Source organism: Marmota flaviventris, chromosome 5, assembly GCF_047511675.1.
Source record: "Marmota flaviventris isolate mMarFla1 chromosome 5, mMarFla1.hap1, whole genome shotgun sequence".
In the NCBI taxonomy this organism is placed as follows: domain Eukaryota; kingdom Metazoa; phylum Chordata; class Mammalia; order Rodentia; family Sciuridae; genus Marmota; species Marmota flaviventris.
Window position 1 is genome coordinate 108,889,517 of NC_092502.1, and position 24,219 is coordinate 108,913,735.

The 24,219-nt window shown below is 39.3% G+C and overlaps 2 protein-coding genes across 5 annotated transcripts in view; one reads left to right on the top strand and one right to left on the bottom strand.

Annotated features, from left to right (window-relative positions):
- Ankdd1b (ankyrin repeat and death domain containing 1B) overlaps positions 1–22,014 on the top strand; it is a 65,071-nt gene extending 43,057 nt beyond the window's left edge. The window contains exons 9-14 of the mRNA XM_027927879.2: positions 1,641–1,739; positions 4,983–5,081; positions 8,797–8,892; positions 15,246–15,447; positions 18,046–18,177; positions 18,631–22,014. Of these exons, the coding sequence (XP_027783680.1) occupies positions 1,641–1,739; positions 4,983–5,081; positions 8,797–8,892; positions 15,246–15,447; positions 18,046–18,177; positions 18,631–18,692 (690 nt within the window). The 3' untranslated portion in view covers positions 18,693–22,014. The remainder of the gene's footprint in view (positions 1–1,640; positions 1,740–4,982; positions 5,082–8,796; positions 8,893–15,245; positions 15,448–18,045; positions 18,178–18,630) is intronic.
- Positions 22,015–22,799: 785 nt separating this feature from the next.
- Poc5 (POC5 centriolar protein) overlaps positions 22,800–24,219 on the bottom strand; it is a 40,083-nt gene continuing 38,663 nt past the window's right edge. For all 4 annotated transcript variants that reach the window (XM_027927932.2, XM_027927933.2, XM_027927931.2 and 1 more), the window contains exon 12: positions 22,800–23,198. In XM_027927932.2, the coding sequence (XP_027783733.1) occupies positions 23,055–23,198 (144 nt within the window). In that variant the 3' untranslated portion in view covers positions 22,800–23,054. The remainder of the gene's footprint in view (positions 23,199–24,219) is intronic.

Below are 24,219 nucleotides of genomic sequence, written 5' to 3' on the forward strand. Positions count from 1 at the left end.
CCTCTCCTCTTCCTCTGTGTGCTGGTGAAACTTGCCAACTCACTCCATCTCTCTTCCATCTGTTTTCCCCTGTCTCCTGAGAAGGAGTCTGCTGCATATGGAAGTCAGGAAGGTCTTGGTTCAATTCTGGTCTCTCCCACTTTCTTGCTCTATGGCCTTGCCAAAGTTACTGATCCTCTCCGTGTCTAATGTATAAAGTGGAGAATATAAAATCGAGTGCTAGAATTGCCGTGAATGACATGGTTTCTGAAAAGCTGTCAGTTAACCTACTGTTTAAGACAGTTTCCCTAGTGCTGGGGGGAAGTGTGTAGTAAGTACATTGTGAGAATGTGTTGAATGCGCCCAACTGATGCTTATCGTTATCACCTGTTACACTTGATGGACGTTGCACTCTTCTGTCCTAATAGCTGGCTCTCGCATGCATCTGTGTCCCCTCTCTCCACTCACTCTGCTCCTGTCTCTCCTACCATGCCCCTACCCCTGCACACAGTCTCCTTGGATCTTCTGCCCAAGCTCTCTTGCACCTGCACCCCTCCCTCCCTCATGACCCTCACCGGATGCTCCTTCCCCACCCCTCTCCTGCCCTAATTGTTTTTGCCCCCCCTCTCCACTTCATCGACTTTCCCCTACCTCTTACTCCCTTCCAGCTTCCTTGTCTCCTCCCTGAGTCATGTTTTCTCTTGTGCCTCTGCAGCCTGTGCAGCTGGGTAGGTGAGGCAGCAGGGAAGCTTGGAGGCAAAGTGTGTGATGGTGATGGGGCTGTTTCTGTAGTCTGAAGGGTAGTAAGAAGCCAGGGTAGAGATGGGTGAGAGGGGTCATAAGCTCAGAAGATAGACAGTTTAGCCACAAAGGAGACAAACAGGGAGAAGGCTTCAAAAGGTTTGATGAATACATTGTGGCTGGACTCTGTGGAGGCAGGAAGGCTGAACCTGAGAACCTAGCGCATGAGTAAGTGGAGATACCGGTTCTGCAAGACATTCAAGGGATTGAGGGCTTTAGATCATATCAGTTCAGGAAATGCTGAATGTGTATACATTTCCCCTTCTGTGGCTGTTTCTATTGTCTTTTGGCTCTTTGAAGGCTCTGAGAAGTCCTGCAGTTCAACCTGTTTAGTACTTCCTTATTCATATTTGAGGTCAGCTGTTGGTTCTTCAGGAAAGCATTTTCTGTCCTCCTGAAAGGTCAACCCTTCCCCAACCACCAAGCATACCTTCACAGCACTTTTGACCTTTCCTTCCAAACACTTATCACAATTTCATTACATATTCATGTGACTTTCTAAAAAAAAAAAAGCAAAAAGAACATTTGTTTGCCCCAGTAAATTAGAAGATTTCTGAGAATGGGCTCTGGTCACTACTAAATCCCTGGCATTCTGAAAAGAGACTGGCCCATACTAAGTGCTCAGTATATAGTTCCAGAACAGTGGATGGGGAGAGCTGATTGCTGGTGAGCTGGCTTGCTTCACATACAGCCCTCAGAATGATAATATTTGCAGAACTCTTAACTATGTGCTCACCACTGGGTTGAGCAATTTTGGTACTCAGAGAAGATCAGGAAATGTCTGCTGAAATGAGTCGCTTTGTGATTTGAATGTTGAAACCAGAATCTTTTGAATTTGAAAATTTTTCTTATTTCTGCAGCCTAAGGAGTCCCCTCTTCATTTAGCAGTTATCAACAACCATGTCACAGTGGTAAACAGCTTATTAAGTGCACAGCATGATATTGACATCTTAAATCAGGTAAGCCAAGCAAATCAGAATCCAAAGAGTTTATTTTCTTATTTTTCAACACAGTTGTGCATTTATGGGGAGTTCTGATGGAGTTCAAGTTGCCTTAAAGGTTCCTGGGAGAAGCATGTGCGTCTTTTTTTATCCTTTTTTCTTCTGTAACTTCCATTACACCCTCATACTTTCTCTTTCAAAAGATGTAACTGGGGTTTAGCCAGTCCATGATCAGATTGTTCACATTGAACAGCTGTAGCACTTGTAGCACTTGTGATAAACAGTAGCTCAGAGGTAAATTGCCAGAGGCCCTTTAAATCAAAAGCCACTCCTGCTGTGTGAAATGTGTGAAATGTTGTCCTTGGCCAAGAGCCCTTCCCCACAAGAAGGAAGCTTTGTTTCTACATTAGAGACGGTAAATGTATCTTGCTTTGCCCGAAGGCAAAAAAGACCTCTTGGAATACACTGATGACCAGGAATTCAATCAAAGGGAGCAGAATCAAATGCCTCCTAAAAGCTATCAATCTGTCACTGGTTGAAAATGAGAGTTTTAGGTAGAACAACAGAGCCAAGCGGAGCTGTCTGGCCATGCTGCTCTCTGGGGCTGAGCTGCCATCTTCCAGTGGATGTCAGGAGAAGGAAACCCCAGCTATGCCCTGCAAGTTAGGGCATAGGGCATTTATTTATATGCAGTGGGCATGTTTGTTCTAACGCACCATGGGGTGCCCATTTCCTCCTATGCAAAACCAGAGCATGACTCAGGTCTCTGCGGTCTTCTCCACCTCCAACCTCTGAGTTAATTTTTGCTGTGAGCTAAAGGAAGACGTATCTCCATTTCTGTCTCTTTCCTCCTCCAGGAACTCTTCCTTCGTTTTTATATCTTTCACGATCACAAAAGATCGAGTGAAGGGAAAACCCTCTTGTTATTAAATATATTTACTTATTGGATTATGTTAATACCATGAATCTTTTCTAATGGGTAAAAATGTTTGTTAAATACCCAAAACCTGTGTTCATGTGTGATCTGTTTCCAAGAACTGGCAGGATGCAGTCTAGGGAAGGAGCATTTATAGAACTAGATTTGATCACTTCAATCTTTTTATTAGACCAGAAAAAATACACATGTGAAATCAGAAAATTTGTACACAACACACACACACACACACCAGGGATTGAACCTGGGATACTTAACCATTGAAACACATCACCAACCCTTTTATTTATTTCTTTTTAAAAAATTTTGGGACAGCATCTTGCTAAGTTGATTAGAACCTTGCTAAGTTGCTGAGGCTGTCTTTGAACTCGCAATCCTCCTGCCTCAGCCTCCCAAGCAGCTGAGACTATAGGCATGTGTCACCACCCACAGTAGAAAATTCATGTTTTACATATAAAATATTTATACAAAATAACATAAAGATAGTAAAAAGGTGAATGTGTTTGTGTCTCCACCAAAGAAAGATAACTCTTGTTAATGTTTTGGTGCATTTAGTGTCTTCTAGACTTTAATAGCTTTAATATCCAAATGCAATTTTATTGGTATCTGATGTATTATGCTTTATCTCTGTTCCATTTTGGTGTGTACCTTTGGAAGGTTTGTGAAAAGGGTGGAGTCTTCAATGATGGAGCTCCAGTGGAGCACACTGCCATCTACAGGTGGACCTTTAATAAATGCTTTTTCATAATCAAGTCAACACCTCAAGCGAGTTGGCCTTGTGTTCTGGTAGAAAGAAAGTACTGGGCTTCTTGCTGTTGCCCAGCTGTGTGACCCAGGAGAAGTTGCTTCCCCTCTATGTTTAAGGGGTTGGGTTCGATAATATCCAAGTTCCTTTTTGTCCTAGTATTTGAAAAATGTCTTCACATCAGCATTACTTTTGGTGAAAGGTTAAGATGAGTGGTTTTCTTATGAGAGCACACGTTTCTTTTGAAACACCCTCATAGGAAAATGATTACCCACAAAAGAAATAAGTCTTTCACTCCTTTCACATTATTATGTGTAAAATTTAGAGAACAAAGAAAAGCATCAAGAAGGCAATGAAAATAACCTCTAATCCCTTCATCTAGCCATTATCATTGTTATATTTCCCTGTCTTTTTTTTGTATGTATCTTAAATTAAACTCAGCTAGGTATAGTGCTGTTGTCTCCTAAGATTCTTAACACTACATCATAAATATTTTCTATTTGTAAAAATAATCTTTTATTTATTTACTTATATGCTTATTTATTGATTACAGTGCTGGGGATTGAACCCAGGGCCTCCCATGCTAGGCAAGTGTTCTACCACTGAGCTACAGCCCCAACCCTATAAAAATAATGTTTGAGTTTTTATTGTGGTAAAATACAAATAGAAGTTACTGGTTTTTGAGCTTACCATCCTGTGATGTTAATTGCATTCACATTGTTGTGCAACCATTACCACCATCCACCTCCAGAACTGTTTTCATTTCCTCAGACTGAGACTCCACACCCACTAAAGAATAACTCGTTATTTCCTTCTACCCCAACTCCTAGTGACCACTGTTTGTTTAACTTTCTGTCTGTGAAATTTGACTACTCTAGGTAACTCATTGAAATCCCTGTCTCTCAGTCTCTGTCTCTGTTTTTCTCTCTCTGTGGCTTGAGATGGGATCTCATTATGTTGCCCAGGCTGGTGACAAATTCCTGTGCTCAAGTGATCCTCCTGCCTCAGTCTCCTGAGTAGCTGGGACACAGATGTGCACCACTGTACCAGGTTCTGAAATAACCTTTTAATGGTTGTCTACTATAGATGTAGTATAATTTGTCTAATGGCTCCCTGTTAAATGTATAACTTCCTCTCATTTTTTTTTACTATTAAAAATAATACTGCAGCTGGGCATGGTGGCCTGTAATTCCAGTGGCTCAGGAGGCTGAGGAAGGAGGATCTTGAATTCAAAGGTGTCCTCAGCAACTTAGCAAGGCCCCTAGGCAACTCAGCAAGATCCATCTCTAAATTAAAATATATAAAGTGTTGGGGATGTTGCTGAGTGGTTAAGCACCCCTGGGTTCAACCCCTGATAATACTACTACTACTACTACTACTACTACTACTACTAATAATAATAATAATAATAATAATTTTAAAATATAACAATACTGCAATGATTGTCCCCATTAAAAAACACATGGTTGTATCCATTTTTCCTCAAGCCTATACAGCACACCCATACATTCCCTTTTTACTATGCACGTCTTTACCCCTCTTTAATGTTCTTCTGTTACTTCTTTATGATCTCTCATGTCAGAGACTGCAAACCCCTCTGCATGTAGCAGCTGATCTTGGAAATGTGGAACTGGTGGAAACCCTGCTGAAGGCTGGCTGTGACTTAAAGGTTGTTGATAAGGTAAATGCACCAACTTGACTCAGGTCAGGGAGATGGTAATGGAGGTCTCCTTGTCAGCTGCCAGTAGGGGAAGCATCGGTATTCCCTTTGGTAAATGGGCACAAACTGGAGAGACCTTGCATTTTCATAGTCATGAAAACATCCCAACTTTGATTGAGATAGTCAGTAAAAATTTTTACTCTAAATAATGAAATATGTGCTTTTAAGATTCAAATTATTCATTGAATTTTTAAAAAGATCATAGATTCACATGGCCCCAAAATTTTGTGTATTATATTACATATAATATTTTCATATTATATTTATATGTTATGTAATGGTATGCTTATATATTTAACATATTATGTATAAATATTATATTATACATATTTTAAATATATTTAGTATATATTTATTTTATATTTATATTATATATTATTTTATAATATAAAAATACTGTACACATTTTTTTTAAAGAGAGATAGAGAGAGAATATTTTTTAATATTTATTTTTCAGTTTTCGGTGGACACAACATCTTTATTTTATTTTATGTGGTGCTGAGGATCGAAACCAGCGCCCCGCGCATGCCAGGCAAGCGTGCTACTGCTTGAGCCACATCCCTAGCCCCTATACATAATATTTTAAACATATATTATGATATATAATATGATATATAATATATTATAATAATATATAATTATATGACATATAATCATATTTACACATATATATTGTTATATACAATATTTATAAGATTATATATAATTTTTACTGTAAGCCCTTACCATATATATATTTTTTCTAAATATAGTATATTTTCTCTCTCTATGTAAGCATATATATACAAAAGGTTTGCAGTAAAAATTTCACACACATCCTTGTTCTTACTTGTCTGGTTCCTGTACTACCATGGCCATATGCAGCCATTTCAATAAATTTCTTCTGTTCCTTCCAGAGTTCTTTTTGAATATGTAAACAAGCATAAGTGTATTGTACCTTTATTTTATTCTTCCATCTTTTTTAAGACAGTGGTAACATAGCTATATGTTCTAGTGTTAAGAATTTTAAAGTGTAGGACTTTACATATTAATTATGAAGAGTTTCTTCATTTTTTCTTTTGCAGCTGCATGGGTTCTTAAGTTGTTCCTCAGCTTTTGATAAAGCTGCAAGGAACACACTTATATGTATCTAAACTTGTTTTTTTTCTAAATTTAATAAAATTTTAATTGTGGTAAGTACACATAGCATAAAGTTTACCTTCTTAATTTTTTTTTTTTTTTTTGGTGCTGGGGTTTAAACCCAGGACATCATGCATGTACTCTACACTCCCTGTTCAAAACTTAATTTTTCCTTCCTTGTTTTCACCCATGCAGTGCATTAGCTTAGCACCTCCCTAATTCATGCTATCTACCTCAAAATCACATGCTATGTTTATACAATCTGAAGTAGTTATGTTATTTTGCTTTTCTCTGATTCTGTTTTTTTTTTTTTTTAAGATTTTTAAAAACTGATGCATTCTAATTGTGCAATATAGTGGGCTTCATTGCTATGTATTCACACATGTACATAATTTGGTCAACTGTTTTTTTTTTCAAATTATAAAAGTAACAAGCCCTCAATTTGGAAAATAGATAAAGTATACGGAAAGGAAAACACAACCATCCATAATTCCATCTCTTGGGTGGAATTCCACCACTTTCCCCTATTGTGGCTAGTTAACTTTGTTAACATTTACCATTAGTGTTTACCCACGTATTCTTTTCTAATTTATTCAACTTTTTCATTCATACCTCACAAGCTCAGGGCAATTTTGTGAATAGAGAATCCATAGCATTTGGTAGAAATTCATGTTGGGGTTTCTGGTGCTATTGACTGGATATCCAAGTAATCATGGTCGATGCTACTGCTTGACTTTGTTCTCAAAACAAAAGCCCAGTGTTACTAGGCCTTGCAATTCGATTTTCCCAGATATCCCTTCCGTCCACCTTTTTCTTTTCTGGGTCTGGCCCATAGTTGGCACCCAATACATATTTAGTTGGTAAATAAAAACAATGTTTTCTACCTGTTCCCATGATTTTTACCAAAGATGAGTGTTTCTAAAGCTGCATTAAAGTCTGGATGGGACAAAGGGAGTAAAAGTTGGGTTGGATTTGATTTTCCCAGAAGCTTGTCTTGGGGCCTGAGATGTCACAAAGCTCCCAAAGGGCCTTACAGCCACCTACTCCTTTACCTGCAAGGGCAGATGTGCTGGGACTTTCATTCCAGCATCTACTCTATAGGAAGATTTTTCTCATGAGTCTGAAAACTCTGGCTTTCAGATGCTGCCTTCCCAAAATAGGCTAATTATGGTGATTCAAATGGCTTTATAAGCCAGAATTTAGGCAGCATGCAATTAGAGGCTTGCTAAATGCCTGCAAAATGTAGTTCTTCCTAATTTCATTACTGTCTCTTTTGATTAGAGGCTGATTACATTCATCCCCAATTTTCCAGCTCACCTGGATTTTTGTGCCTGGACTAATAGCCCAGGCATTTGTGTGGGTGGGAATTGTACTTGCTGCCAATATCCAGCCATGTCCGAGAATTATTGGGATAGATTAGATCTGTAAGGTTAGAACCATAGTTTCCTAAGAGCAGAACTTCTGGAGTTACCACTGACCATGAATTCTGATTATTTTCAGGATTCCTAAGTGAATTCCTCATGGGTCATTTGAAAAACAAATAAGAACTACCATTTTTGTCAGGGAAAAATGTATAGCTGTAGAAGTTGTGCACTGAATAAAATCTAAGAGATGTTGTTTGCAAAGCTGTGTACCCTGGCTTTGAGCTATATTCATCCTGAGAAAGGAGCACCTTTTTGTAATTTGTATATGATACCATATGGGCTCCAAGAAGAACATGCTCCACACGATGTCCAGGACAGTCTCTTTTGCTCATTCTATTTTGTTAGAGTGGTGGTGATACCTCACCCTTTTTGTTAGTGTGCTATGATAGAAAAAAAAAATTTCTAGCCATGAGTCCAGTGAACTGAATTTTATACATGAATTAGTTGTGTTATTGATAATTAATAAGATCCAGCTCTTTTCTGTCTTATTACTCTGCCCTCCTCAAAACATGGCTTCCACTTCAGAAAAGGAAGTGGAAGTCATATTTTGAGACTTCCACTTCAAACTTCTGCCATCCTATCAGCTTTCCATTCAGGAAGAGATGGAATGGAAGGACAATGACATCTCTCCTGTCTTTAAAAATACTTCCCATAGCCAGTCATGGTGGTGTATGCCTATAATCCCAGTGATTCAGGAGGCTGGGGGATCAAAATTTCAAATCCAGCCTTAGAAATTTAGTAGGTCCAGTATCAAAAATAAGAAAGGATGGGGATGTGGCTCAGTGGTAGAGTACTCCTGGGTTCAATTCCTGGTACAAAACAAAACAAAAAAAGATGTTTCCCATGTTTGCCTATGCCCTTCCATTTACATACCATTGGCCAGAATGTGAGTCACTTACCTAACTGCAAGGGAGGTTAATGGTGGCACATGCTCTAAGTACTTTGTATGCATTATCCTCACCACTACACCTTGGTGTAATTTTGGAGCCCCAGAGAAGCCAAGGACTGGCTAAAATTCACCCAACAAGGAAGTGGTAGGATCAGATCTGAACCCAGATCCCTTGTTCCAAAGCTACAGCTCCTAACTACCAGGTGATAGCACCTGACACTTACTTTTCTCTTTTAACTTTTAGCAAGGAAAGACTGCGTTGGCTGTGGCATCTAGGAGCAACCACAGCCTTGTTGTGGACATGCTTATTAAAGCAGAGAGATACTATGCCTGGAGAGAGGTAAGGCAATGTCAGCAGAGCAGGAGGCTCTTCTAGCAACCCCTGTCTTCTTATTGGGCAGTGTTTCTGCTCTCATAGGCAGAAGCCCTTGCCACTATAATTATAATTGTCCTTTCTGTCCTGTGCTGCCCTCATTCACAGAACGAACAGCTGCCTGCTCCCTCTCCTTTTCCTTTGCCAGCATCAGCAGTAGAGGGAGTTCGTGAGCTGGGCTCACTATTGAGCTGGGCTCATTATTGCTGGCTCTAATGGGTACAGTGGACAAGTCCCTAATGGGTGACTCCCTGGCTGTGCCTCTGTCCTCTGGTCTCTGGCCATATTCTGTTACAGGAGACTCTAATGGCTGGTTAAAAGGTTCCTATTTATGGCTCTGTAATTTTCAATGCACCCTCTACTGGCTCTTCACCACTCAAGTATTCTGTGACAGTCACAGAACCTTATTCATCTGAGAACATAAAAAAAACTTGTCTCTAACTCACCTTTTCCTTTCTTTCATTTTTATTTGCTCTGATGTCTGTCACTTGTGCAGCTTCTCCATAGACTGTCCTCTCCTCCAAGATTCAAGTCTATACCTTCAGGCAGGATTTCATTATCAGATACCAGCCTCAGTTTCTAGCGATGCATCATTTCCAGCTGAGGCTGCATGGCTACCACACCTCCAATGTTAGCAGCAGAATTCGGGTTCTCATCATGTAGGTGTCTCTCCTGGAGGAGCCACACACCTAGATTGCTGTCCATTCGGCCCATCCTGGGAAATATGCCTTAAATCCTTAAAGGGAAAAATATTTATTGTCTACTCTCTCACAGTCCTGTTTAATCAGCTCAGTAGTTGGGATATGCAGTTATGTGTTGCAAGGATTAGGACACTTCCTGAGAAGTGTGTCATTAGCAATTTGATCATTGTGTGAACCTCTTAGAGTGTACTTACACAAACCTAGATGGTTTGCCCCACCACACCTGTATGCTATGATGTAGCTATTGTCAGTGTATATGTCATTGTATATATCATGCAGTACTTGACTGTGTCTGGATCCCTTTAAAGGCCACACCATGGTCCTTGCAACTTTTCTCGCCTATGTTTTGCCTGTTGTGTTAGTCAGCTTTTTGTTGCTGCAACCAGAATGCCTGACAAGAACAACTTAAAGGAGGAAAGGTTTATTTTGGCTCATGGTTTCAAAGGATTTAGTCCATGGTCAGCTATTCCAAGGTAGAAACACGGTGGAAAGACATGGCAGAGGAAAAGTGCTCAGTTCATGGAGTTGATAAGCTGAGAGGTGGGCGGTAGGGAGGGGGAGAAAGAGAGAAAGACAGGGGCAAAGGAGAGAGTTGAGGATAAAATAAACCTAGGGCATGCCCCCAGTGACCTGATTTCTCCAACTAGGTCCTACCTCCCAGTAGTCCACTGATTAGGTCAAAGCCCTCATGATCCAATCATTCCCTAAAAGCCTCACCTCTGAACTTTGGTGTATTGGGGACCATGTTTTCAACACACTAGCTTTTAGGGGACTTTACAAATCCAAACCGTAATATCTGTAAAGTGACTAAAAAAAAATTTTTTTTAACAAATAGAACTCCCTGGTGGGCTGGGGATGTGGCTCAAGTGGTAACACACTCGCCTGGCATGCGCTGGGCGCTGGGTTCGATCCTCAGCACCACATAAAAACAACATAAAGATGTTGTGTCTACCGAAAACTGAAAAATAAATATTAAAAAAAAATTTTTTTCTCTCTCTTCTCTCTCTCTTTCTCTTTAAAAAAAAAGAAAATACATTAGTGTTAAAAAAAAAAACAAATAGAACTCCCTGTTTAATATTCTATTTCTATTATTGTTCTCCTTCCTCTTCTATTTCTATTGTTCCTCCTCCTCCTCCTCTTTGCCCCTTTTCCTTTTAAGCTCATTTTCTCAAATTGCCTATTTTATTGAGGACAACTTTTCAAATTTCCACCTTTCATCTTGCTCTTTAAATCATTGTTTCCAGGGACTAGGGTTGTGGCTCAGTGGCAGAGCACCTGCCTTATGTGGGTGAGGCACTGGATTTCATCCTCAGCGTCACATAAAAATAAATAAATAAGTAAAATAAAGGTATTGTGTCATCTATAACTAAAAATAAAAAAAATTAAAGTATTATAAATCATTGCTTCCAGGGCCAGGGATATAGCTCAGTCATAGACTGCTTGCCTAGCATGTACAAGGGATTAGGTTGGATACCCAGAACTGGCAGGGCGGGGGAAAAGAAATTGTTGCTTCCACATTTTCTTTGAAAATAGATATAGTCATTTGTTCTATTTTTTAATGCCTGATAATGTCTTTAGATTCTTGGTGGCTAGATGAGTATAAATGATTTTTCCATCAAATGAATAAGCTCTTTTTCCCAACAAATCCTTAAGATACAAGAGAGAAACTTTGAAAACCATATGTAATTTATAAATATAGCTGAAGGAGGGTCCCAGAAATGGTAAGTTATTAATCTTTTTTTTTCTTGGTACTGGGATTGAACCAAGAGGCACTTTATCACTGAGCCAAATCCCCAACTCCCACCCTAGCTTTTTTTTAGTTGTTAATGGACCTTTAATTAATTAATTAATCTATTTATTTATTTATAGGTGGTGCTGAGAATCAAACCCAGTGCCTCACACATGCTAGGCAAGTGCTCTACCACTGAGCCACAACCCCAGCACCCCCATCCCTTTTTATTTTGAGACAGGGTCTCAGTAAGTTGCTGAGGTTGGCCTTAGACTTGCAATCCTCTTGCTTCAGGGTCCTGATTTCCTGGGATTATAGGCATGCATCACTGCCCCAGCAAGAGTTATCAATCTTGATGACAGGTCTAGGGTGGGAGGAAGACCTGAGACTTGTTTTTTAATATATAGCCTTAACTTTTTTAAACCAAATGAATTTATTATTTTTAAATATTTGTTCATCAAATTTGTATTCTGGACTCATATGAAATGTTTTCTAATAAAAGGATTAAAGATGTGATTTAAATTTCCTCTCACATTCATTATCTATTTATATAGCAATTTAACCATCATTAAATCATCCATCATTTTTTTTTGGGGGGGTGGTACCAGGGATTGAACTCAGAGGCACTCAACCACTGAGCCCCATCCCCAGCCCTATTTTGTATTTTATTTAGAGACAGGGTCTCACTGACTTGCTTAGTGTCTCCCTGGCTTTGAACTCTGGATCTTTCTGCCTCAGCCTCCTGAGCTGCTGGAATTACAGGTGTGCGCCACCGTGCCCAGCTTAAATCATCTATCATTAAATTCAATGATTCAGAGGCAAAAGGGAGCTTCCTAAAATGTGGCTAGTGTTAATCTCTACTGATTTGGCTTGTGTTACTAATGCAAATAGTTTAGTGCTTTGGCAGATACTTTGTCTATTTAATGCTTTTACTAAATGTTGGAAATGACTGGGGCTTTCCAAATCCTGAGCCCTTTCTTATGGAGGTTTGAAGTTCCAATCAGCCTGATCCTGGTATGCATGAAACATGCAAGTTTCTCTAAATTTTCATAAAATACAGGACTGGTGATGCAGCTCAGTGGTAGCATGCTTGCTTAGCATGCATAAGGCCACAGGTTTGATCCCTAGTATCCATCCTGCTCCTATGAATGCTGTAATGCAAAGGTAAATACAAAATCATTCTACCCTCTTCTTTTCACCTTGGTTGTTTGGAGTTGTGATGTTGATAGGCTCATCATTGTTTCAGTACATGGAATGAGGTGAAGTACCTATAGTTCCCAAGTTTATTGGATTTTTTCACCCTCAGCCTTATCTCTTAGGATTCCTGAAAGCGAGGCACTGTGAAAATAAAGCTCAGGTGAGGCTAGAGAAGATCTTGCATTCTTAGCCTCTTAAACAATAGTTGGGTAATTCATATCTCCATTCCTATTCCAACTTCTGTATACAAAGTATAGACCCCAAGTCCAGCCGATCTGCGTGGAGCCCAGGCAGGCCCAGGTCAGCCCCCACCTCCACCCCTTCCCTGTCCCAGCCCAGGTCCAGGCCTAGGCCCAGGACAGCCCTGCTGATCCCAGTGGAGCCCAGGCAGGCCCAGGATAGGACCACCCACTGGCAAGGAACCCAGGCAGGCCCAGGTCAGGTCTGCGGACCCCTGTGGAGCCCAGACAGGCCCAGGATAGCCCCACAGAACTGTGGTGGAGCCCTCACTGAGGTTCCCAGTTTACCAAGGCTGTTGTCCACCCCGCCTGCTCGCCTCCATCTTGGAACACTGCAGCCATCACCATAGCCCTGCCCACCTTCTAACAGCTGACAGGGCCTAGAGGCAGCTGCCTGCTGCATCATCACGTGCCAACAGGTCGTCCAACGCCATCTGATAGCCCTCCCTTTCAGCCCCAACTCTGAAAGTGGTTGCCTCCATCTCGGGACACCTCTACCAGTATCTCAGGTTACCTCTGCTGCTGATGTCACTATTCAGTTGCAGCAGCTTCGATCTTGGGACACGGGTCGGGAACTGGAAGCCCAACATGAAGACGGAGACATCAGTAACCTGAAGGGACACTACAAGATTATAGGGTAGAAATTGTAACATCCTGGATCCACACTGCTAAAGGGGAAGACACCCAGGAAGCACGAAAAGACAAGGGAAGAAAGTTCCCCAAACAAACCAAGATGATTCAACAATAGAAGCCACAGCACAGTAGAAGAAATGTACGTAATTAAAATGATCTGTGAATTAAAGAATGACATAAGAGAACAAATAAAGGCAACAATTGATCAGTCCAATAAAGAGATAAGAGAACAAATACAGGCAACAAAAGATCACTTCAAAAAAGAGAGATTCTAAAAAAAACAAATAAACAGAAATTCTTGAAATGAAGAAAACAGTAAACCAAATTAAAAATTCAATAGAAAGCATTACCCACAGACTAGATCACATGGAAGACAGAACCTCAGACAGTGAAGACAAAAATACATAATCTTGAAAATAAAGTTGACCCCACAGTGACGATAGTAAGAAACCACGAACAGAACCTCCAAGAATTTTGGGATAGCACAAAAAGACCAAATTTAAGATTTATTAGGATAGAGGAAGCTGCAGAGATTCAAACCAAAGAATAGACCCTAAGAAAGGTCTTGCCCTTCTCCTTAGCTACATTTTGCAGGAGTTGGTAGAATTTCCTGGAGGAAGTTGTTGATGCCCTCAAGGGTGCAGGCTGATCCCATGACAAGGGCTAATAAGCAAGCCCCACCAATTTTTTTTTTTTCTCGTAGGTGTTGAAAATTCGGGTCCCATTTTTTTGGTACATTTTCTGCTCCAGCATTAACTTCCATCTTGTTCTTCAGATATCTTGAAGCCTTGACACCTGCTTTTACTTTGAGATTTACTTTTATTTAAGTGAAAGACAAAAATAGAGACACTATACAAGAAAAAGGAGGGAATAGACAGGAAATCCCAAGCCTCTTGGGGGGCTGTCTCACAAGTCCCTAACTGATTTGCAACCTTCTGCAGTGGGATTATCTGGAGCCCTGTTGGCATGTGCATGACATGCGGTTCTAGGAATCCTTGACAACTGCATTTCTTTCAGAAATTCTCCAGTGTTTTTGGCTTGATTCTGCAGAAGGGAGGAAACTTTGAAAAAGTCAGAGAACAATGTACCAATCTAGGCACAGTGCTGTTGGGCTGAGTATAACTGCAGTGCTTACTACACAAAGATATCCACTCTGTCTCTCTCATGGCCATTTCTTTTCCTATCCTTTCCCTGAGTTAGGCTCTTAGTTTCTCTCCTCAGACTCACCAGAGAACAGGATGAATCAAGGGACCAGCTATGGGGCTCAATCTAGGTTCCACTGAAGCTTTAATATGAGAATGTCAAATATCCAAAAGAAGAAAGGGGGATGTGGGTTGAAAGTAAGACCATTAACAATATGTTTGTTGTGACATTGTCTTTGCCAGGATATCCCTTCTGTTCTCTCTCTCTCTCTCTCTCTCTCTCTCTCTCTCTCTCTCTCTCTCTCTCGTGTGTGTGTGTGTGTGTGTGTGTGTGTACTGGGGATTGAACCTAGGGCCTTGTGCATGGTAGGCATGTACTCTACCAACTGAGCTACATCCCCAGCCCCCCTCTGTTCTCTTTTGTGGTGGGCAAACAGCAGCACAAGACACAAGATTGCAAAATTCCTCATGCTTTCTTTTCAGATAGATGGTACTCAAGCTTTTTATTTCAGACATTTGTCTCCATCTTGGGTGGCAAAAAATGACCCAGTCACAGATGACATTGAAAACATGGTCTTGGTTACACCTTACCAATTTTTATTTAAAACATATACATTCTGAAATGAGGCAATATGTGGGCATGTCTGTAATAACCAGATACAATTATTTTTGAATGTAGGAGCAACCTGAGAGCATCAGGGAGCCACAAGCAGGCTTTACTCTGACATTCAAGCAAGACCACAGTCTGGAGACGAGGCACATTCGCACACTCCTCTGGAACCTGGCTTACCGTCAGCTGAAAACCAATGAGTGGCAGAGGCTAGCTCACTTCTGGAACTTTACAGATGACCAGATCAGAGCCATAGAGGAACAGTGGTCAGGTGAGTGTGCACTAGATGATGTGGGCAGGAGACATGCAGTGTTAGGAGCAGCAGTCCTTCCTGCTGTTGGATCTTCCAAATAAGTGCCTGGAAGAGCAGAGTCCAGGGGCTCCTGGGAGAGTAACAGATAACTTAGGACCATGGAAGTGATTGGAAACTTTGCAGAAAGCTAACACTTGGGAATCTGCAGTAAACTGAAATTTTCAAAAGATAACTACTTTAATTGAGCCATATTGAAAAGGTGGTCATCATCCTATAGAGAAATTAATGTTTCCAACTGAAGAGACACAAAGGAAGCAAGGGTCTAACAGGTGGTATGCTATTGGGAAGCCAGTCTAATTTCTGGTGTCCCTTCAGATTGTACTGGGGTGAATGAGTTGAATGGCTCACTGTTTAGGACTTATACTCTACGAGGGAATCCCTTCAACAGGTCAAGGGGAAAGAGGACATGGCCTTGGGGAAGATGTGGCTATCCCATGACAGACACAGACTCAGAGGGTTCCATTGGTTAGATGATTCCAAGCAATGAAATCATTTCAGTCAGACTTAGGCTGTCAGGATTAGTGAGGTTAGCTCAGCTGGATTCCTTAGCTTTGCTTTTTTATGACTTGACCCAAACCTGGGAAATACAGAAAAATTTGCTTTACATTATTCAACTTTGTCACTTTTTTTTTCTTGCAAAGCTTTCTATTCAGAGTATTCCCCTTACAAGGATATTCTGAGGTGGGAAGGTGCCCTCATTCAGAGGTTGATTTGCCTTAGTTATTCCTTAGAATTAAATGGTAGAACCCCAGCTCCATGAGTGTAGTCTACTTATACTACATACAAGCAAATTATGCACCTCTTTATTGCTGATTCTAAGGATACATTTTCATATGAACAAGTGGAATATAATGTATTAGAAACATGGAATATTGACTTGTTTCTGAAAAGATTTCTTTTTGTCACTGTGGCTAATTAGGCAGATAATGTTCTATGACAGCTGTGAGATATTTGAGCTGAATTTGAAAATCTCTCTAACTTAAATGACTTGAAAACATGGTGTATATTAAGAATTCTTGCCTGAGCTGAATGTGGTAGTACACATTTGTAATCATAGTGGCTTGGGAGGCTGAGGCAGGAGGATCACAAGTTTGAGATCAGTCTCAACAATTTAGTGAGGCTCTAAGTAAATTAGTGATACCTGTCTCAAAATAATAAAAAATAAGAAGGGTTGGGGATATGGCTCAGTGGTAAAGTACCTCTGGGTTAAATTCCCAGTTTTAAAAAAAAAAAGGTACTTGTCTGGGCTGGGGTTGTGGCTCAGTGGCAGAGCACTTGCCTCTCACACATGTGAGGCACTGGGTTCAATCCTCAGCACCACATAGAAATAAACAAGATAAACATTAAAAAAAGCACTTGCCTATAGAATAAAGGGGATTTTAAAGTGTTTAAGTCAGATCTTTATGGAAAGGCTGGGGGTATAACTCAGTGGTAGAGCACTTGCCTAGCATGTGTGAGGCCCTTGGAATCAAACCTCAGGACTGAAAAATAGAAAACAAAATCTTTATGGAATACCTGAAATGTATATGTCTCCACCAAGCAAGGAATACTAAGCCATGTGCATGTGGGATAGAGTTTATAATCTTGTTGACCCAATAACATTAACATTTACAATAATTACATATGGTAATCCACGCTAAGGCTACTGGCATTGACTGGGCAGTTTGTGGACCTTTGAGGCAGAGAGTGACATATCAAATGGCACTGAAGAAAAGTTTGTCAAGAACAAGACTAAGAAAGGAATAGAGTGTTTGCCTTCCCAAGAGCATATTCTTCATGCATGCAGTTTCCTCTTTCCCAAATGCCTGCCCCTCTACTGTGAACAGTGAACTTTCTCCTCACTCCTACAGCTCAGGCCCTCCCTTTTGTGAAATCTGTCTGATTCTGCAAGGGAGCCTGTTATGTGTCTGCGACTATGAATTCTTGTTGAGAGTGACAGAGGTTTCTGCATTACATCTCATCTAGCATCTCAACATCCCAGCATCTTTCAGGGGTTAATTATTCAGGGATTATTTACCAAGTGAATAATCCTGACCCAGGAAGTTGCAGACTCGTATCAGGGCCATGTTTTTGAAACTGGAGTGGTGGTATGGTACATGCTGCTTGGAGAGCGATTTATAGATCAGCAGCAGCAACATCTGGGAGCTTGTCAGACATGCAGATTCTCAGCCCAGACATACTGGATTAGAATCTGCATTTTAACAAGATGCCCCAGTGCAGTATGCACTTGGATTCTGAGACACACTGTCTCAAAGCTCCACATTTCATTAAGATTGACATTGCCGCCAGGCAGGCACTGTAGCTGTTCAATCCTTTGTGTATGTGCCAGCACAGCAGTTGCCTGGCCAGAGCTGAAGTGGATGGGAACGCTGGTCATAACACACACTGTTGAGGGGAACTAGACAGGCTTCCTCCCATCACTGGGCTTTTGAACTGGCAGCTCTCAGAAAAGGAATGGATGTGTGACCACAGAACATTTAGTTAGAACTGAGATCACATTTGAATAACACATCCAGTTGGTGATGTGTCACCTTGAACCTCTTGTGCTTGGTGCAGGAAACGAAAGCTTCCGTGAGCATGGCCACAGGGCTCTGCTCATCTGGTTGCATGGGGTCCTGATGACACAGCTCGATCCTGCCAAGCACCTGTATGAAGAGCTGGTACGTGCTGGTTTCCCAGAACTAGCTGGTGAGTTATAGTTTTTCATGAACAGAAACTCCACCCTTCAATGACAGGGGACAGTGAACAGAAATCCCACCCTGAAGAGCAGCAGTCTCAGCTGGTGTCAGTTGTGGCTCACCCAAAATATGGAGCTGAGGAAGGGACTTCTGCTTCTGTGAGGCACCCAGTCAATCCTCTTGACATAAGAACTCTCAGGGAAGACCATGGAAGTGGTGAAGGGTCTGTGCTCTGAAGCAAGACTGCATGGGTTCACCTCTGCACTCCAACACATACTATATGACCTTGATCAAGTTCTATGACCTCACTGTGCCAGCGTTCCCATTGATTAACTAGGGAGGGAAATAAAAACATCCACTTCAGAGGGCTGTTGTGGGATTAAATGAGTAATCATGATTGGTCTATTATAAGTGCTTACAAAATGTTAGCTATTAATCATTAATGTTACCCTATGTTTTCCAGAAAAGATTCGTCAATTCAAAAGCAAAACTGACTCAAGCTCCAAGAAGTGTACAGTTTCATAAAAGCCTAAAGAAATTTTTTTAAGGGGACTTCTCCCTTGGCATTTGGTTCTTTTAAATGCAGTTTCTTATTTCTTCCAGCAGTTTGATTTTCATCTTAACTATGAAGATGGTGGTGACAGGACCTGCTAGCAAATGGGAAAAGAGTAATACTGTTAGACTTTCGTACCATGGAGAGGTTACTTATTCTTTTTGGCTTTTGCTTAAAGCAAGTTGTGTCTTTCCCACTTTTGTCATTTGATTCAACACCTGTAATGGCATGATCTAGAAGAGTATTTTTGTACCTCATGTTTTAAAAAGTCTGATAGTGAGAGCAGCATGGTGACTTATGGAAAAACCAAAGGTTTTAGAATAGAGATAGTTTTGAAATGGGTTTTGCCACTTATTAGCTGTGAGCCTTGGACATGTTAATATTATTTAAGTTCTCAGATCTTCACTTTCCGTTTCTATAAAGTGGGAAATGTCTATTCCATAGGTTTGGGGAGAAGAAGACAGAATCCTGTGAAATGCTGGACCATCTGACCATTGCATAGAAATCATGAACTGTTACTTCTCTTCAGTAAGGGTTTGGAAATATGGTGGCATTAAATCACACATACATGAAATAGATTTCTTAGAAAACACCAGAAATATATACACAAATATAGTTTTTCATTTCTTGATGATGTAATTGCAAGTGATTTTTATTTCCTTTGTATTTTTGGTATATTCCATTTTATTTCCACAATGAACACACATTATTTTTGTAGTCTAAGAAAGGTATGAAATAAATGTGAAATCAGGTATCAGTTTGTACTAGTTTATGTTCCTCTACTCATTATCATTTAAGGTCCTCCATTGTCAAGTTCTGACTCTAAATCTACAAGATAGGTAATAAATCATGAATGATTTCATACGATTATTCTATCATGAATTTATATATTTTTTTATATCTTTGTCTCATTCTGATTGTAGATGGTTCACTTAATGCTGTAAATGTTCAAAACTGGTAATATATTTACATGATCTCAAAAAAAATTTTTTAAAGGTATTGAGTGAAAAGTCTTGTCTCCATCTGTTTTTTAAACTATGACCAGCTTCCACTGACCTCACTGCCATTCCTCCCCACAAACTTGAGTAACCTGTTTCAGTTAAAATAAGCAAATATATATTCTTATTGTATAAAAAGCTTTATTGTTGAATTTGTTTACTTAGGCCAAAATTAATTGCTTGGTGCTTTAGATAACATACAAAAACTTCTAGAGCTTAGATAAATTTAAACAGATAGTTACAATTCTTTTTTTTCCCATATTTTTTATTGGTTCATTATAGTTGTACATAATGGTGGGATATATTGTACATATTTGTACCTGCCCACAACATAACAATATAATTTGGCCCATATCATTCCCCACTATTTCCTCCCTGGTGCGCCCGTCACCCTGCATTCCGTTCTTCTACTCTACTGATCTTCCTGCAATTTTCATGAGATGCCCCACCCCATAATTTTATTTTCCTTTTTCCTCTCAAGCTTCCAAACGAGAGAAAACATATGCCCCTGACCTTCTTTTGCTTTTCTTTCCTTCTTTTTTTTTTAATTTTGAGAAAAAGGAAAAAAGAAGTTTTATTTCTTTCCTAGCAAAGGAGAATCACAAGGGATTCCTGTCCCAGAGGCTATGATTTTAAAGAGGTGATTCAAAGGCTATATTGGAAGTATTCTCTGTCCAGTACTTTAATTCCCTCATTAATTTGGGACATAGTCATTTCTGAGAGCTTCTGGTGCCATCCTCAAGTCTGAATTACTTCATTCAAGAACAGATAACTCTGCCTTGGATGGGGAAGTATGTCTCATTTTTCTACATATGAATAACCAGTTTTCCCAGCACCATTTGTGAAAAAGGCTCTTTTCCCCAATGTTTTTGGAATCTTGGCCTACGATCAGATGACCATTATCTGTGGTTTGTCTGTGTTTTCTATTCTGTACCATAGGTCTCTGTGTGTGTTTTTATGCCAGTGCCATGCAGTTTTTGGTACTATAGCTCTTTAGTATAGTTTAAAGTCAGGGTTTTAATTTTTTTTAAAATTTATTTATTTTTTGCTTAGAATTGCTTTAGCTATTCTGGGTCTTTTATTTTTCTTTTTCCAAATTAATTTTAGGACTTTCTTTTTCTTTTTCCAAATGAATTTTAGGACCCCTAGTTCTGTGAAGAACATCATTGGCATTTTGATGAATATTGCATTGACTCTATATAGTCCTTTTGTGACCATTTTAACATTATTAATCCTGCCTACCCATGAATATGGGAAGTCTTTTCATCTCCTAGGGTCTTCAGTGATTTCATTTTTTTTTTTTTAAAGCTGTTGTGAATTGGATTGTTTTCCTAATTTCTTTTTCAGCAGATTCATTTTGGGTGTATGGCAAAGCTATTGATTTTTGTATGTCAATTTTTTAATTTGCTACTTTGTGAAATTTATTAGCTCTAGCAGCTTTTTGATCTTATAAATGTAGGATCATATCATTTGCAAACAATAATAATAATTTAACTTCTTCCCTTCCTATTTTTATCCTTTTAATTTCCTTCTCTTGTCTAATTGCTCTGGCTAGAATTTCTAGTAGTATATTGAATAGGAGTGGTGAGAGCAGACATCCTTGTCTTGTTCTAGATTTTAAAGGAAATACTTTCAGTTTTTCCTTATTCACTATGATGTTGTCTTTGGGTTTTGTCCATTATTCTTAAGTATAACACTCATTAATATTTGCTTTAGTTTGTCCCTATGGCTTTGGATTGGATACTGAAAAGCATCCTAGCTGCAGTCTAAATTCCTCAGAATGTAGGGCTTAAGATCAAGGTTTATGTGTAACATCTTTTTACAGGAGTGTCAATCTAGGGGTGCAGGAGTGGAGGAAAAGATCTGGGGAAGGAGGAGAGTCAAGATAGGTGTTACTAAGTTGGTTACTACTTGGTATCAAGCTTCACAAATTATTTGATCTTGAGGTTACTCTATTCCAAGAGATGGAATGGACTAGTGTATCTTAGGACAATTCATACAAGGAGGAAAGAAGAATAATTGATTTGTGGGTCATAGGAGTGGCATAAGAGGAAACTTCTATCTCTCCTGGATCTACGGAGAGTTAACAGAGAAGCCCTGGGGAAGGCATGTCCACAAAAAGGGTTCGATCATTACCCTAGGTACATATCTGATTGCACAAACGGTGCGTCTCTATATCGTGTATAACCAGAGAATTGAAATGTTGCACTCCATTTGTGTATGATAAATTGAAATGCATTCTGCTGTCATGTACAACTAAGAACAAATAAAAATAATAATTAAAAAAACAAAGGGTGCGAGATAAGGGGCTGCTGCTTTGTGCTCACATAGCCTGCTGAAGTCCTTGCTGAGCAAAGTTGTTTGCAATGAGAGCTAGGCCAGAACCCAGAACAAGTGTTGCTTAAATATCTAACAGATATTAAGAAACAGCCTGATACTTGTAATTCAGAAAAGCCTTATGGTGTTCCATTAGAAAATAGGAACTGTTTGCCTATATCAGTTTTGTTTCTGATGTCCTCTTAAGAGTATGAGGCAGCAACTATTTTGTATAATAAAGTTACAGAATATAACTAGATCATGTTCAAATAGAAGAGGTTTCAGATTATTAAACCATCCATTTCTGTTAAAGATACAGAAATTGGGGCCTTTGACAGCCTCTTCAGAACCATTTTTATGTACTCTATATAAGTGTGAAATGAAATAAGTAGGGTAGGTAGAGGAGGATCCTGCGATTCACTTAAATTAAGTGTCAAGCCCAAGATAACACAGCCAGTAATAAAGCCATTGAGAAGCCAGGTCTTAAATCAGTTCTGCCCAGATGTTTTCTTCATATTGGTCAACTACTGAAGAATTTCTGCCCATGTCTAGCAGGGTCACACCACCATTATTAATCTTGGTCTTAATTTTTTTAATTTAAAAGTAAAAATAACTTAGTTTTTGTTAGTTTTATTGTTTTCAGTAAAGTTCCCTCTCAAAGTTTTATATAAATTACAGTTAAGTAACATTGGAAATTATTTGTTTTATAAATGATATAGAAAAAAATGATGAAATGATGATGTAATCAGTGACAGGTTGAACATATTAAAAAATGAAGTTTCTTTTTTAATTTAAAAAAGTTTTACTTAATTGCTTAAATAAAATAACATTAAAATACTTTCTACAGTATAGTTACAAAGGATGGTATATCTTGAAAAAGTCTCTTATAATTTTGAAAAGATGAACATGATGTATCCATGATGTTCTAGCAATTCAGAAAAGTTAAAAACTAAAGACTTCCAACTCTTGGTACAGTCTTTACCAGAGGAATTAAAGGACCTTGCTGTGAACATATTCACTTTAGTCAACCACTTTTATGGACTGAATGCTTGTGAGAGACTGGGTGTGGGTTGTTCTGGTTCCAAGAGATCTTGAAACTGAGGTACCACCTTCAGGATGAATGGTCCGTGAGTATTTTACAGCTGATGCTTGAGGAATGGTTTGCTGAAAAGATAAAAAACTGTTTTAATAATCCCATAAGACTTTATATATAAAGTATCATTTTGTCATTTATAATTTATCCCAACAAACCTTTGTTAAGCATCAAACAGATACCAATGAATTCAATATTCAAAAAAGACCAAGCCCTTCTCCAAAAGGAACCCATATGTAGTTCAATACCTGTAATTTAATATCAAATTATTAAATTTGATATTAAATGTATTTAATATCAAATATCTGTATTTCAGAGCCAGAGTCCTCAAAAAGAACTAAGTGGAAAAAGGTTATAGAGACTAGGTATAGAAAGGAACTCTGTGATGTTTGGAAGAGGGTCAGCCCTAAGCCATACCCTCATTTCATTTCAGTTTCCTCCTCTCTGAGTGTTACTATGTGGAGTCCAATTGTGGGGGCATAGGGAACCCTGAGTATGTTGTCTGGTCCTTGCTTCAAATCAGAGTAAAAAAGAAGGGCCTCATATTTCACCTGGTTCACCTGGAAGCAGACAAAACTTTCTATAGTCATATAAGAGTACATATTCCCAGAAGCCTGGTGCTCCCTTAATATGGACCACAACTTTTGAAAGAAGGACACAACTAGATATTGAGGACACACATAGAGGGGAGGATATGTCCACCACCTCAGAGGTCAGGGGAACATCTTGGACACGAGCACTGAAACATTAATGTCAGGGCACTTACGTATAATATGTATAAGTACATGTTATTTACACAAGTACACATTACATATGTACATATGAATACTCAGACTTTTCTCTATTATACCTGACACAACTTCTTAGTAGCAACAGTGGGATTTTTAATCAAGATAATTTCTCATGTCAAATTAAGTTCTCACTCAGGTACACATAGATTTCTATTAGGATCTTCCACTTAGAGAAGTCATCTTTAAAATACTTAAAGTAGGACTAGGGTTGTGGCTCAGTGGTAGAGCGTTTGCCTAACACATGTGAGGCACTATGTTCAATCCCTAGCACCACAAAAAACAAAACAAAAAACAATAAAAT